The 16484-nt window shown below is 36.6% G+C and overlaps 1 protein-coding gene across 1 annotated transcript; it reads right to left on the reverse strand.

The window, feature by feature from the left end:
- Window positions 1–8796: 8796 nt before the first annotated feature.
- Window positions 8797–11478, reverse strand: LOC119789823 (sphingosine 1-phosphate receptor 3). The gene is made up of 2 exons (XM_038294937.1): window positions 11259–11478; window positions 8797–11018 (listed from the first exon to the last, which is right to left on the reverse strand). Exon 2 carries the CDS (start codon window positions 10951–10953, stop codon window positions 9859–9861), a length of 1095 nt encoding a protein of 364 aa, XP_038150865.1. The 5' UTR covers window positions 10954–11018; window positions 11259–11478; the 3' UTR covers window positions 8797–9858.
- Between the last annotated feature and the right edge of the window lie 5006 nt (window positions 11479–16484).

A 16484-nucleotide genomic window follows, 5' to 3' on the forward strand; every position in this document is an offset into this window, starting at 1 on the left:
TTTTTGCCCTGCTGAGTGTTGCTGCTTGAGACTAGTGCTCTCACTTTCTCTTAGTCTCTTTCCCTCTCTATTGATATGTATTATAAATGTCATCTTTTTGGGTTATAAAAGACACAGAGTCACAGAGAATCACTATTTTGTGACAAATATATTTAAAAGATGAAATAAAGAGGAGTCCAAATGATGTTTACAGATGTTTTATCTTTTAGTTGTATGGGTTCGTCATTATTCTGTATGACTGTTTGGCAATAAAATTGTGAATGTGTAGATTTCTCTTGTGTTTCCTAGGCGCATAAGAATTGCGTCACCCAAAATAAATGGAACAATGCTTCATTTCATGGATAGCCATAGGGCAGAGTTTACCACAGCCAGTCCAATAAACTAGCCATCCTTATAGAACAGTGCTGCTTTACTTGCCACATCCAGCAGGAGGAAGAAGATGGGGTAAATCAGGCAATGAAGACCTTTCTTACAGTAGCATGCTTGTATCTTGTTTTCAGTCTTTTCCCTGCCCTACGATGACCTATTCTAAGCATTACATCTTGTTCCAGCCATTGCTTAGAACTCACCGGAACATGTCTGTACCCTGACCCACTCTGCCAGTATTGGTTAGGTTTTTTTTGGCTGCTCTACAGTACCATTCTTGCCACTTCCTATGGTCTCCAGGGATCGCCTGTTTCCACTTGCATTTCCAAAAACACCTTTCACTACTGGCTGCCTGTTGACCATGTAGAGCAGTGGTTCCCAACTTGGGTCTTCAGGAACCCCTGCGCTGCATGCTTTGGATGTATCTCTGTTCCATTGTACTTAATTCAAATTAAGGGTCCTCCTCTGCAATCAAGTGCCGCAGAACAATCTGTGGTGTGATACAACAAGGAAACACCCAAAACATGTCACCGATGTACATGACTGGGCATCCACATCAAAACAATCCACATCCAGCAGGAGAAGGACGAAGATGGGCATCCAGGTCCCGCTCTGCATGCTCAGAGTCCCTGTGCTTACTCACCTTTCAAACTCCAGGCTGGAAATGGGAGCTTAAAGGACTGACATAGCTAAAAGCAAGATCATGATAACCTCGATCCATAAAGCTACATATTCCTTGTTGTAACAAGGCTCTTAGAAAAGTGTTCAGTGCAGTTCAAAACCTAAGATAGGTAAAGCTTACAGTAATCATAGCCAGCAATTCTAATTCACTGATGGGTGTTCTTCCACATATTTTGGCACTCATAGAATCCATTATCTTTTACCGTAGCAGCTTAAACTCACTCCGGAAAAGTTATATAAATCTCTTCTTTACAGTCGGGGAATTCATTAACTTGGGTAAAAAACAATAACTGTAAATAGGAAAACTACTGCAGACTAATATATAAATAAAGAAACGGGTGTGTTTATCACAAATGCCCAACCCTTTAAAGTTCTTTTCCATAATTTATATGATTTAGATCTGACCATCCAAGAGGGCAAGTTAGCAATGATCTTGACAGCCAAGATGCCAATTTAGCATTGGTTTTAGCTTCCAAAAGGACACTCTGGCACGTATTTAGGCTTTCAAAAGGACACTTTAGCACATGCCACTGGTCCAAGCTTTAAATATTAAGATAGTGTAGAAGAAAAGCCGCATGTTGGCAGTTTTGTAATGACCAGAAACAGAGGATCAAAATTCCTCCAGAGACAACAGTTACATGTTTTTCCATCTGGATTTGACAAAGCAGGTGTATGATGGAATCTTCATCTCCAACTCCATGGTGATTAGAACTGCAGGGGCCATTATAATTGCTGAAACATTGGTGACACTACCTGAACCTAGAGCTTTATTCTGGTTTGGTCTATCTGGCTGTCTCTTGATCTGACGAGAGACAGGCATGTAGGAGGGTGAGGCAAAAGGAGCAACAGATAGTTATGCTCCTTTTACCTCAGCTATTTCTCATATATATAAGCAAACAATTAAAGTCTTAATGATCAGCTTTTTTTGTTTTAGCAATCATGTTACTCTAAACTGAATGTTTATTTGAATTGTAGGTCAGAGAACGTAAAGGGGTCAGAACCATAAAGGGAGATTCATGAGACTAGTAGTCAGAAATAGGTTCAATGGGCAATCTGGGAGCAGGACAAAACGTGATCAGGCAACAGTAGATAGAAGAGGGTTATCAAAAAAAAAAAAAACACTAATAAACACAACAACTATGACCCAAACATTATCATTGTCTTTTTCAGAGTCAACGGGTCATTCTCTTGAGAAGAGAGAGTTTGGAATTGTGGAGGGCACCATCCTCAAGATGGTGGAAACGCAGAGGAAAGCAGATGTGTATATTGCCAAGTGTTAAAGATTGTATCGTGTCATCGTAACTTTTTGTCATTGAAGCTTGCCTTTCTCACCGCGGTTTGTTTGAAAATGGCCAAGGGTCGTAAGAGAAAAGGTCTTGACAGGTAAAGTTTATGGCGTCAATCTTATCCAACTCTTATCCAACGTACGTTGGATAACGTTGGAGAAACCTCTTCCACTGTACCCCCTCCAGCCGTGGTCTTCACCTATAGATGACAACCTGTGAGTCAATGGAAGAGGCTTACAGAAGAAGTTTGTTTCCGCCTAACCTGTCAAAACACATTTTCCTTTGCGCAAGGAAAAAAAATCAGTCTGAGGGCAGAGACGCTTCCGAGAGCACAGCCGTCCTCGAGCGTGGCCACTGGATAGAAAATCATGTGTGCAGTGAGATTCTGAGAATGCACAAGTGTGCGTGGGAGGAGCTTGCACGTTCGAAGCATTTGTGATTTTATTGTGCTGTGGTAGATAAACAATGCACAGAGGTAGTTTAACATACATGTGAGTATGTTTATTTTGCTTGCAGGCGTTTTGCAATAAATGTCTATACATTTTCTGGGGTTGCAAAGGGTGTTGGTGCCTATCTCCAGCTGTCTACGTGTGAGACAGCTTTGCAGCAGTGGATTTCTTTCTTAATTTCATAATTAGATTTGAAATGAAATCTTATAAAACAACTATAAAAAACATTGTGGAGAAAGTGGACTCAAAGATAAAACGAAGAAAAAAAACTTGATCATTAGAGCGACAACAGTAACTTTCCCTGAACCCATTTCCAACTCTCAGTAGGTACAACATTTTTGGTGATAATGTATGAGTGGAACTAATTCTCAATACACACATGCAACAAACCCAGATCCTGTAATTGCCTCATCATTCACCTATTGCAATTTCCTCTTGGGGTACACCCTGAACAGGTCTATGTCAAACAGGACAAACAACCATTCACACACACACACTCAAGGAGAATTTAGAGAAGCCAATTAACCTAATAGTCATGTTTTTGGACTGTGGGAGGAAGCCGGAGTACCCGGAGAGAACCCACACATGCTCAGGAAGAACTTGCAAACTCCATGCAGAAAGACCAGGCCAGGAATCAAACCCGCAACCTTCCTGCTGCAAGGCAGCAGTGCTACCCACTGCGCCACTGAGCAGCCCGAAATAATGTGACGCCATAAAAGTTTGACATGCTATTTGGAGAAATCCATTTCACATCACTGGTTGTAAAAGCTATCAACCTCTACATTGTAAGAGGTCACAGATCTTTATTTACCTCACAAACATGTCCACATTTCCAATGCAGCACACAAATATACAAGCATGTCAAAAAAATTTTTTAATGTATCAGTAGTATTATTTGCTGGGAAACTTTTTAAATACAAATATTGGTGAGATGAGATCCATACAAGAGACCGTCTTATCATTGCGTCCTGCACCTTCTCGAGGAGGAATGGACTTGTGCATACTCTCACGCCTTTTAATAAGTGTTCCTTTTTGGGAGCGGGTACAGGTTTGTGCATGTGCATTTTTTTTTTTAAGTGGAGAGGGCGGGTCTTTTAAAAAATTTGCAGTCCTCCACTATACCTTTAAATCTCTATAGGCTTGTATGTAAAAGACGCTGGATTTGGGGATATGATCCTGCATCCATCTTTCAGTAAAAACACAACGCTGCATTGCCAATACTGGGTATTTGCTTGGGCTTGGAGTTTATCTAATTTTTTTGATAGAGATCAATTGCCCATAATGATTAATGGAAGGAAATGCTTGATTTCCCTCCTTCTTAGGAAATCTATCTGAAGAATTAAAATGCTTATTCATTCATATAATCAAGGAATATATTTTATTTTTTGGGTTGCTTTCTTCCTTGAGATATACATACATACATACATCCATCCATACATACATACATACATATCTTATTAGAATAACTCTGTTTGCAAAAACATCACTACTATTGCACCAGTGGATTTCTTTCTTAATTTCATAATTAGATTTGAAATGAAAACTTATAAAACAACTATAGAAAACATTGTGGAGAAAGTGGAGTCAAAGACAGAAGAAAGAAAAAAAAACTATGTTGATTATTAGAGCAACAACAGTAACGTTCCCTGAACCCATTTTCCAACTCTCAGTAGGTACGACATTTTTGGTGATAATGTATGAGTGGAACTAATTCTCAATTTCACAATACACACATGCAACAAACCCAGACCCTGTAATTGCCTCATCATTCAGCCGTTGCAATTTCCTCTCAATTTCTTAAGAATTAACCCTTACCAGGGAAACAAAACCACTATTAATCTATGAAATTTATTTAATGACATGCTCCAGTTTTTCTCAAAATATGGCCTGTGTTTATAAGATATACTTTAATTATTATGAACACGTGCTTTTGAAAAGTAATGTATTATGCAGGCTTGTGTATATTCATCTAAATGATGTGGTTGAAGGTTGTTAACAATAATAAGGTGAAATGTGTTTCGCGCTATTTGTGTCTTTCATTGGTCAGGGATAGGCTTATACAACTCTCACACAAGTTCTGTTTTTTTTTGCAGTTTTATGTCAGCAGGATAAATGACACTACCTTGCGTACTTATCATATCCTTGATGTTTACCTATGTTTTGCCATGTTTAGTTTTCATCGCTATATGTTAGATTTCTGACTTATCAGTTCATTGACCTGCATGAGTGTTATTACCTTGTGTTCTGCTCTACACTTGTTTATTAGTTTTCTTCCCTCAGCTCATCTGTCCTCTTTTAGTCCAAGCTGTTTTACATTATCATCTGATTCCTTTTACCTGCACTCTGCCTTTTTTACCCTTCCCTCAGTATAAGAGGGTTACTTCTTCACAAAGCAAACGCGTGGTATGGATAGATTTAAATATGCTAGATCTAAAATATTTCATTGGTACAATAATAATTCTATACAGATAATAAATAAAAACACTTTGAAATACTGTTTAACTCTCTGGGCTTATTTTTGTTATTCCTTTTTTTTTTTTTTTTTTACCTGTGCAGCAGTTTGTTATAACATGTTATAATAATTGTTTGTTTTATGTGCATTATGAATTATTAAGAAGTGGGAGTATTGTTCTAGTTAAACCCTCAACTGAAATATTATTTTTAGTTTCTAGTTCCACTTTCATTTACCTTGCAATATTTTGCTACCGTAATGTAATTTATTGTTCCTCCCCTTGTTTTCTTTTTTTCCCTTGCTTTTCTTTTTTCTTCGCTTGCCTATTGTATGCATATTTTAAAATTATTATTTTTACTCTACATGTTTTTATTATTGTTATAAATGGTTATTGGCAGTAAATTTGCTTAAATAGTTTTTTGTTAATATCTGTGTTGACTAATTAATCAATTAATCTCTGCACACAGCCCTTAAACCTGATAATCACAGTTAAACTTTCAAATTTTACAGTAATGTTTTAATGGCACATAGTCTAATAAAGTGTACAAAGTTACACACAGTGTCCATCAAGTTATATAAACCTGTGGCCATTTCTTTACTACAATTTGGTGTCCTTCCACAAACATGGATATCTAAGCATATAATTAAGTGGTACAACTGCCTCCTGACTAAATAGTTGAAGAAAGTGCAGAGGTGATAGCCACAAAAAGAACTTGCGAATGCTTGAATTTTTATTGAGAACTGAATAGAATTTAAACTAAACTACCATTTTTAATTCAATTTACATTATTCGTAAAACTCTAATTCAGAACATCTGTTGTATCAAAGCACTTTACATAAAAAAACAGTCAATTTAATGGTTTTATACTGGCAATTTCCAATGTCCTACATTCCAATTGATCTTAATTATCAAATAATGCATACTTATCCAGTTTGTTATCTAAAGTGGTTAAAAAGTTTTCTATCTAACAAAATCCAGGCAACAAACTTGAAGAATTCACTCCTCCTGGATCAGCATGTAGGCAATGGATAGTGGCTTGTAGTATGTCCCTTGCTCTGCCGCACATACTGAGCATTTAGTGATAGCAGAATGGAAAGCGCCATTGCATCTACACTCTACAAAAACCTATCATCCAGAGTGCAGTAACAGTGCAGATAAGAATAATTAGAATGGTTTTGGAGAGGATTTACCCCCGAATCGATATGAAACTGGATATTGACAAAAAATTATTTATTATGCATATTAAGCATTTATTTCCTAAAGTAGTGAATGAAATAGTGGTAAATATTCTACATTTATGCATTTGCATTTGGTTAAGGAGAGTCAAAATGCAAATGTCAAATTATATGTGCATTATAGCATACAGTATTTTCCACCTGAGTTGACATGTGGAAAAAGTTTTTGAATAAAATTCTATTTTTTACAAAAATAAAATAAAATCCACCCTCTTTTGTCTGCCCTAAGAGCTAAAAAAAAAAAATTTGGAAAAACATCTTGGCTGAAGTTATCATAATTCAAACATATGGGATATTCCTGACCCACATTAACCGAGTTGCATTCAGCAGGGACATACATTCATACATTGATACAAAGATTACCCAACCTGGGTGAAGAACCTTGCCTAAAAGTACATCAACATCAAGCAGGAAGAAGCTGGAAACAAACCCACAACCTACAAAATGACAGCTCGGCCCAATAATCCACAGTTGACCCAACATGCCTTTTATTCTTTTCAATATATGGATCAATAACATGCTTATATAGAAATGTTGGTACATTAACCTGCAAACAATGAAACTGATAATCACAAGTGGAACAGGCACATAGAACAGTCTTCATTTTATATACTGAGCAGTTTCAAGACGATAAACTTTGTTTCTTGTGTACAGGCTGGAGAATAATTACTAAAATGAATTACTTTTCTGGTCCATTGCGAAGTTACAGTTATGACATTTATCAAAAAAGAAATGGCACAACTGTATGTAATACTTTGAACTGTAGCATTTACATTTTTGACAACTTAGAATAAGGGTTCTGCATCAGGTAGAACACCAAATGTAGCAGTGTGATGATTCATATACCTTTTTATACACATGGAAATTCAGAGCTCATAAGATCCTCTAGTTACAGCTGGATGATCAATGGTTAGTCTGCTGCATTAGGGATTTTAAGTTAGGTGTAACAATATTTAGCTGAAAACTAGAGATTCATTGGAGACACACAGAGATTGAGATGATTTGGAAATAAATGCATTCAGTAGTACACAAAGAGTTTCACTATTCCACTTGCTCATGAATAAATTCATTACCCACTGAAAGTTACCTTTATTGACCACATTCAATATTTTCTAGTTTTTTGAAATCAACAAAGTGCTCAAGGACAGTTCAGGTAATTAAACAAAATATATTATGAAAATATTTAGATTTGATGCCAAATCTGAATGACTTCATCAGCCTCAAAATCATTCTACTTTACTATAAATGTGCAGATGTTTAAAAATCAGGTCATATTTGATGGAACCAGCAAAGGGCTTGTTTGGTTGCATCAGATGTGATGGAAATGGAAAACATTAAATAACTAGATAGTGGACAGTTGGGTGTCATTGTGTTTTATAAACAAGGCTAGATGAGGAAAAATTTTTCACAAAGCTCAGTCAGAAGATCACTATTTTGTGCAAACAAAAATAAAGACGAAAAACATAAGAAATACCTATAGGTTAGAAGAGTTGTTTTAGACTTTAAGTGAACAGCAGCTGCGCCACCTGGAGGAAACTATCAACTACTGCTACCAGATTCCAGGGGAAGCAGGCTCCCAGAACTCCTTAACTGGCTGTAATAAACCGATAAATGTGTTGGAAGCAGCCACTGCAGCTTTTAGTTTCTATAGTTACAGCATAATACCTGAACTACAAGGCATACCCCATTAATCACCAAAAGCAGAAAAAAGTCATCACCTTTGCTCATAAATAAGGCAAAAATAGTTTTTTTTTTTTCTCTTATGAGAGAGAAATAATGAAAATTAAAACTACAACGCCTACAACAAAATGGCATGGCGGTGGCTCGGTGATCTCTGGGGCTGGTTTGCTTTTCCTTGACACTAGAAATCCTAAGCATGCAGAGGAAAAGATAGATTCAGTCAAGCCACCAATATATTCTGACTCTGTCTTTGAGGAAGCTAAAGCTTGAAACTTTAAAAGAATAATAACTCCAAACATAGAGCATTCATAGCCACCAAAGTCTGGTTTTAGAAGAATCCTGGAGGATACATGATACTCAGTTGAAAAGCTCTTGTGAGATTTTTTGAAAGGTACATGTAACAAGCAAACCCACTTGGGTTAATAGGGGGGAAGGCCTTTACAGTTAGGCATGAACTATGATTACTCAGGAACTCTGCCAAAAGTCATAATTGAGAAGAGTTTTGAGACTGAAGAAGTCTTTGAACTGATAAATATGGCGAAAGCACTTGTAAAATTACTTCTGTTGAGCTATTTACATTAATCTGATTTGATAGGTTCATTGCAGACAGCTGCTAGTGTAACATTCCACCAATAAAACAAAATAGTTGTGGAGGTAAAATACTTTTAATTGACAATGCAAGTTGATAGGTTTAAAGTTCGTTGAAATGTAAACTTAATTTCCAAGTGCCATTACTGTTCCAAGAACAGCACAGAGAAAGCCAAGATAAACCTGACTCTGCTCGATAAGTGACTCCAAATCCAGATCATTGTTTTCTATTTCGACTTACAAAATGAAAAAAAAATCTTAGCATATAAATAGGATCCAACATTGTTCTTATTTTATTGTTTGCATGCAGCAATCACGCATCTCTTAAATATTCAGTCTGCTAACTCCACACTTTTTTTATTATTAATTAACTTGTTTTCTATCAGATTGCAACATGCAAGTACTGAATTTGCAGAAGTACTGCAACTGACCAGCAGATGGAGCCTTGGTGTCATAAAAAGTAAATTACATTAGTTACAGAATAGACAGGACAAAAGCAGTTATAGTGTGAGCTTTAAATATAGGTCCTAAGGACTCTGCACTCAAAATAAGTGTAAATAGAAAAAAACAATGCGTAAAAAATACATTAATAAATACAGCTGGCTGATTGATTGCAACAAGAAATGTCTACAATCATGCTTTAGGTTTGTCATGGAATGCTAGTAGAACTTTTAAAAAAATAAGGCATCCTTACTATCCATATATATGCTTAAGAGTTGCAGTTTATAAAATATCTTTATGACAGACCCTTTCATCCAGATATAACAGTAAATATCTCTAAGAGCTTAAGCTACCATGCACTGCTCTTTTACATAATGTACTGATCTTTCTTTTTATTCTTATAAATGATGACTACACCTAGAGATACAGTATTTGCTTTCTTTCATGACTAGAGAAAAGAAAAACACCCACTAAATGAAAGTTAAGGTCAGCTTAAATTAACTTCTCAATTCCAGATGCTAAAGATGTAAACATCGGGTTTCAAAGGTAAACTTCTTGGCTGAAACAATAAGCTCCAATCTTTATTTCGGATACCCTTCCTTTTAAATTTATTTTCAGTCCAAAAAAAAAAACCTTTCACTTTGAGGAAGCATTTTATTTAATTGCTTGAACCCGTCTTTTAATCTGTCCCATCACTCTGAACACCCCACTGAGCATCTTCTCTTTTTGTCCCAGTGTCTTTCTCCTGGCCCCTTTGCTGGCTCTGGTTTGGGTTGTTCTGGCTGCTCCATGATTTGCTCCTGCTCCGGCTGGGCTCTAGGGACTGCCTGTTCCCACTGCCATTCACAGACACCTTCACCCTGTAGCAAATGCCACAAACCAGACCCAAGAAGGCCCGTCGCATCTCCCGGCTAGCCAGAGTGTAGATGACCGGGTTCATGGCTGAATTGAGCACAGCCAGTGCAATAAACCAGTCAGCTTTGTAGAGGACTTGGCAGCGCTGCTCACAAGCCACATCCACCAGGAGCAGAATAAAGATGGGCGTCCAGCAGGCGATGAAGACCCCAACTACGATGATCAAGGTGCGTAGAAGGGAGATTGCATGCTCAGAGTTGCTGTGCTTACTCACCTTTTGGCTGCTGGATTTTACCACAATGTAAATGCGAGCGTAGAGGACTGACATGGCTGAAAGCAATACCATGAAAACCGTGATGCAGAAAGCTACATATTTCTTGCTGTAAAGAGGCAGGACTGTGGAGCAATCAGGAAGGTTTTCAATGCAGTTCCAACCTAAGATGGGTAACGCTCCAAGAGTTACAGCAATCAGCCAGCAGGTCCCTATGAGCAGAAATACTCTGTAGTTCTTGCTGGCGTCATAAGGCCTCATTTTGATCATAGTCAGGTGTCTCTCTATGGCAATGGCCAGGAGACTGAAGATGGAGGCGCTGAGTGCTACAAACATGCTGCCCTCTCTAACAAACCACAGATTCGGCGAGAGTCCAAAAGTCTTCTTTCCAGAGAGAAGCAAGTTGACCAGGTAGGCGACTCCAGCCAGCAAGTCGCACAGCGCCAGGTTCCCAATGAAGAAGTACATCCGGTTATGGAACCTGTGTGTCCTCCATATGACCACTAGAACGGTGAGGTTCTCCAGGAAGATAAAGCTGCAAATAATGAGGAAGATGATGGTTTTAATATCCAAAGTTCCAAGGTCAGAGCTCGAAGACCTGTGGTCCAGCTTTCCAGTGTGGTTGTAGTGATGGCGTATGATGTTCATCTTCTTCACATCAGCCAGGCGGCTGACAGTGGAGCTCAATGAAGAGGAAAGTGTTTTGCTTTCAGCTGCAGCAGAGAAGTCAATGTCATTATTATAAGAAAGCACTTCTTCCAGAAATATTAATTAAATAATAACTGCTGATTTAGCTCTTTCATTAAACTAAACTTTATTTTTACAATAAAAAACTAAATTTAACAGGTTTCTTTGCTTTTCTTCATTTTTCCAACACAGATCAGAGTTTTTTTTTTTTTTTTTTTTTTATCATACACACCGGAATTCACATTCAGCGCAATTAGGCAACTTACCGCTGGAAGCTTGGAGCTCAACCTAAAAGTTCAATTAAAGAGCGAAGATTTCATGGCAGAGAAAAAAATCTCCCTCTTTCCACCATTCTGCATTGAGCCTTTTTCCTCTCCGCTCCAGCATAAAGGCAGGCAGCCTCTCACCGCTCCCAGCGAGCTCTGGAAACTCCGGAGAAGTCTGCAGTGGGCTGGAAGTCCCTCTCAGCCCTCCCTCCCTGCATGAGCCCAGACACAGAGAGTCTGCTGTTGGATCAGCTTCTCCTGCCTCATCACAACCAGGGGGATGGTGCTGCAAGTTCATTCAGTTAGATCTTGTTAGAACATCTGGCGTTACACTAAAAAAAAAAAAAAAAAAAAGCAAAAAAACATATAGCAATGCGTTTTAATATAGTTATATATATAAAAAAAACTGTAAAACAAATTAAAAAAAATCAGCAAGCATGACCTCAGCAACAGTGATTTAAATTAAAGTTTATAGAGTTTTTAGTCTTATATTTACCAACGTAAAACAAAATTAAAGCTGGTTTAGATGTTGTTTATCATTTGAGAGTTTGAGGAAACGTCTTGTTGCTGCAACTTTTTGCGTATTTTAGATCATGGTTGCGTATTTTCTATGCATGCATGTTCATACTGATTGCACAAGATTCTGCATCATTGAGCTTCTCGTTTTATCACTGCTCTTGAAGCTGTAATTCACGTCATTTTCTTGTCCCATGTTGGTTGGACTCTTTTCCAACCGTAGATTTTTATTTATTTATTTACAAAGCCATTTTGTGTTTAATTGAACATAATCTATTATTGTTAAAAAACAGAAAAACAAACAAAAAAAAACTTTTCAAAACTTTCAGGCGCTAATGTTCTGTGCCAAAATAAAAACAACCCCCCCCCCCCCCCCTAACTTTATTAAATATGCCTAAGGTTCACACTGATAATGGCAAAAAAAAGTATTTCCAGTTATGCTTCTTCCTCAGATTGGAATTAACTGCAGAATGATTTAAAGTTGAAAGAAATATAATCCTTTAATGTATTAAGGGCCAGTCTTAATTAATCTTTGCTCATTTTATTATTATTATTATTATTATTTTTGATAAATGTTTTGATTAAGATGTAACTCAGTCTTATTTTTACTTCCAGGGCTATGTTTGTTTCATTTTTCTTTTAGTGTAAAAATTGCATAATAACTAGTTTCGATTAGTTATTTTTTTACCTTGAATGTTGGGATGTTGTTATCAGGGCTCTCTTGCAGAAGAGATTTGTGATTTGAATGAGTCATACCTGGTTCAAAAATACATACATACACACATACATGCATGCATACATACATACAGACATACATATCTTATTAGAAAAACTCAATGTTCTTTAAAAAAGCTAAATTCCATTCAGTTTAGTTATATAGCACCAATTCCCAACACACTTTAATTCAACCAGATTATACATTCAAATTGATCCAAAGGTTTCTATCTAAGGAAAACCAATTGATTGCATCGACTCATTGACTCAAAGGCAGTCCCTCATTAAACCATTTGTGTATGCTTAAAAGAAAAAAAAAGTTGGATAGAGAAATGCCATCCTTTTTCTTTTGTGGATCATCGAAATAAGTGGTCCTCCTAATTGTCAATCATTCTGATAAAATATTTACATAAGGCCGTCCTACATGCTCGTCCCCATTTTCGCTTACCGTTGGTGAGTCTGACATAGTGGAAAAATTACGAATCTTCTTTTGGAACTTAAACTTGTATGAGCGATGCAAACAGCAGCTTTTAATTTTTTTTTTTTTCAAAAAATTGCGAAAATTCTCCACTATACCTTTAAGGACTGAATTAGGATGATATCAAGTGAATTAAATTTAGTACAGATTCAAGAAGGTAAACAAAAATTGATTTATTGACTTTATTGATCTCGCAATGGAGAAATGTATTCGTTACATCAGCTCTAATAGTCAAGGAGAAGAAGAAGGTGCTAAAGGAAGAAAAATGTGTATTTAAAAATGTGCAAATCCAACCTACATTTTCTGTTTATCTATTAAGTCTGGAAAAATAATCAATAAATGGCAACTAGGTTTCATTTCCTACCATCCTATGTGATGAAAAGGAGTTTGCTAAACTTGAGGGGATGCATTATTAATCAGGTACTTTTAATGTTGAGCATTTCATCAATAAATTACTAACTCTAGCTTTTGCATGAAGATGTTGTAAAGACCGTTATGACCACTGCTAGGGAGGAGGATCTATGATGCTGTGGGCTTTTATCTTTTAAATGTCAAGGGAACCTTGTGATTATTATAGTATGAGTAAGTGGGATTTTTATTTTTTAACTTTCGTTAATGAATTTTGTCAAGTGAGATCATGCAACTGCAAGGTGAAATTATTGTAGAGGTTTATACACAATTTTACATGGAATGGAAATAAGTGTGGAAGGACATCCATGGGTCATGGCTAAACAGGGAGCAATGAAAAAAGTGAACACTTTTATCCTTCAGGTATTAAAGAAATAGAACAATCTATGATGATTTAAAAATTATGAAAGTTATAAAGGTAACATTTAATTCTTGTTTTAAAGTTTCTTTAGGAAAGACAAGTTACCTCATTGTCATTAAAGGCACAGCTGAAAGAGGGAAAATACAGTGTTTATTTTCTTCTAAATTTCATAAAATGTATTGTTTTTATACAGAAAATGGAATTGATGGTGACGTCTTTACTTCATTTTCAAGGCATCATTTTCAGAGCCATATGATTAAGATTTTATTCAAATTCTGAGTATCATGTCAAGTTTATCTTTGTGTTTGTTTTTCCTTAAAAAAAACCCCAGCCATGTTGTCTTTGTAAAAAAAAAAAAGGAGGGTGATGGAGGTCCCATATTTCATGGCAGGATCTGCACAGCTTGGGTTACTTAAAATGTTTGTACCTGTGTTTATATTTTCTGAGGTAACACTGAAAGATCACATGCAGCTCATTGTAGGTCAAGATGGCTGAAACAATCCTTTGTTCTGATTCCTCTTTTGTGACCTCACTTCCAGGAAGGATAGGCAGGGCTGGCAGTAACAAGATGATGATTCTTTAAACCCAACGTCACAGAGTGGGATGTATAGTCTGCTGCAGTTTTAAGGCTTTCCCAGTCGGTCGGTGTCAAATAATTTCAGTCAAACTAAAACAATAATTTCCAAACTAAAAAACAGACCTTCTGTCTTATTGCTCCTCTTCTGTAAGCTTAGTTCCTCCAAACTAAGCTCATATTTTACAGTTTCACAGACCGAATCTCTAAATAGTGGAAACCTTCAAGTGTCTGTAGTTATTAACCCACAGGAACGTTTTGTGTGGTTGAACAAACAGCAGCGGTCTGGCCGCAGTCCACTGGCATTGTTACAGTCACAATTCTCAGTCATTTCCTGCCGGCCACACTGTGCCAGAATCAATGGGAAAACTTCTGTGTGAAAAGCCAAACAGCGTCTCAGGACCCACAGCAAAATCTGGGACCAATCACAAAGCGGGTCCACGTAAAGGCCGCTGGATTAACAGAATGGGAAAATGGTTGGAAAATCCTTGACTTTTTCCATCTTTTTTTTTTTTTTTGCAAGTTGCAGCGATGTGGGGCTCACATCTGCATTTACAGAAATGTTTAGCCAAATCTGAAACCATCAGCAAGTACTAACCCACAGTGGGCAGAGTGAGTCTGTGTGTATTCATGGAGTGCTGGAAAAGAGAATAGGATGGAGGGTTTTCACTTGGCAGGACCACCCTGCTAAAACCGCTTTTGATGGGAGCCACCCCCCAGTATAAGGGTGTCTTTTCTTTTTTCTTTTTTTGTTGCTTTTTGTCATCAGTAGAGAAAAGAATTTGTCTATTGCAACCATTTCTAGCACTGGTTCTTCTGAGACATCCTTAAATAATGATGGCCTTATAATTTCCAAGAAATTAAATGCTATTGCTGCTTGCTTTATAAATCAGACTACTACCAAAAAATACATTTCAGGCTAAACATAAGCAGATTAAATTCTATTTAAATAAAATGAAGAGATGTTGAAACAATTTATCATTTATTACTGAACTTATCTATATGCTAATTAAAATTGTCCACAGTTGCTTCATGCACAGAAATTAAATTGCAACATTGTTTGCTTTAGGTAACTGTTCGGTGGTCAGATTAATACTTAAAATACAGTCTCTTTGCCGAAAATAAACAGATTTCATTGTATTTAAACAACAACAGGGTATTTTAATATCACTAATGAAACTAATTCAACCTAATCTTATGACTTTATATGTAAAAGGTATTTATGCAAATGAAAATTGGCTGCAGCAGTCACTCCTGTTATTTCCCAGGACGCTTTGCGTTATGTTTTTATATCCCCTGTGGATCCATAAGTTAAATGGAAGTGTGGTATATTAAGCTGACCCTTAGCTGATAAAATTTGTACTTTTCCTGCAATTCAAGATTGGAGTTATAATAGAGCCTAATCCAATGTTTCTACTTATATCTGATCAGTTATAGGGTTGATTATATTTGATTGTTTAGGTTAAAGATGTAAAATGTAAGAATATATATGATGGCTCAACTTATGGTAGTTATGTACACTGGTTCCACTGAACTTTTTTTTTTTATTATTTAAACATGAGCATAATAAATGCCATCAATAAAATACAATCATGTTTAGCATTTTCATACTATCAATTCATCTGAACTACATAGTTAAGCATTAGTGGCATCTGTTACATAGACTACAATGCTGGATTAAGTAATCATAATTTGTTTGTCTATAATTCAATGATTATGTAAAAAATAAACATATAATTCATTTTCATTTGATTTTGGTCTTTGCTCTGTAAAATTCGATAATGCTTTTTAACTTTTGAATTTTTTTGAGCATGGTTTTCAACTCCTTTTAACAAACACAAATCTGAAAAGAGTAGCATGCATGCATATTCAGCTCCCAGGGTCAATACACATTTAGATAAAGGCTAAGATCGCAGCTGCAGGCACAAAGATTTATATTTCACTCAATTCTTCTTAACAAGAAAGCTCAAGCTCAGTAAGAGTTAGTGGGATGTGTCTATGAACATATTGGTTCTAGTATTAACTCATCTGCTTAAGTTGGAGTGATGGCTGGGTTATTATGTTCAGCTGTTTTTTACAGCACTTTTCGCTCCACCCATCATCCCTTTATCTCTGACCAGATCCAATACACTTCTGCAAGACAGAGGCCTCCCAATAGCATGATGCTGCCATCAC

Source organism: Cyprinodon tularosa, unplaced genomic scaffold (assembly GCF_016077235.1).
Source record: "Cyprinodon tularosa strain WSP-4 unplaced genomic scaffold, ASM1607723v1 ctg349, whole genome shotgun sequence".
Taxonomy (NCBI): Eukaryota; Metazoa; Chordata; class Actinopteri; order Cyprinodontiformes; family Cyprinodontidae; genus Cyprinodon; species Cyprinodon tularosa.

Bases quoted from the DNA above. Each gene is read 5' to 3' on its own strand.
- LOC119789823 (XM_038294937.1), bottom strand. From the start codon at position 10,953: ATGAACATCATACGCCATCACTACAACCACACTGGAAAGCTGGACCAC.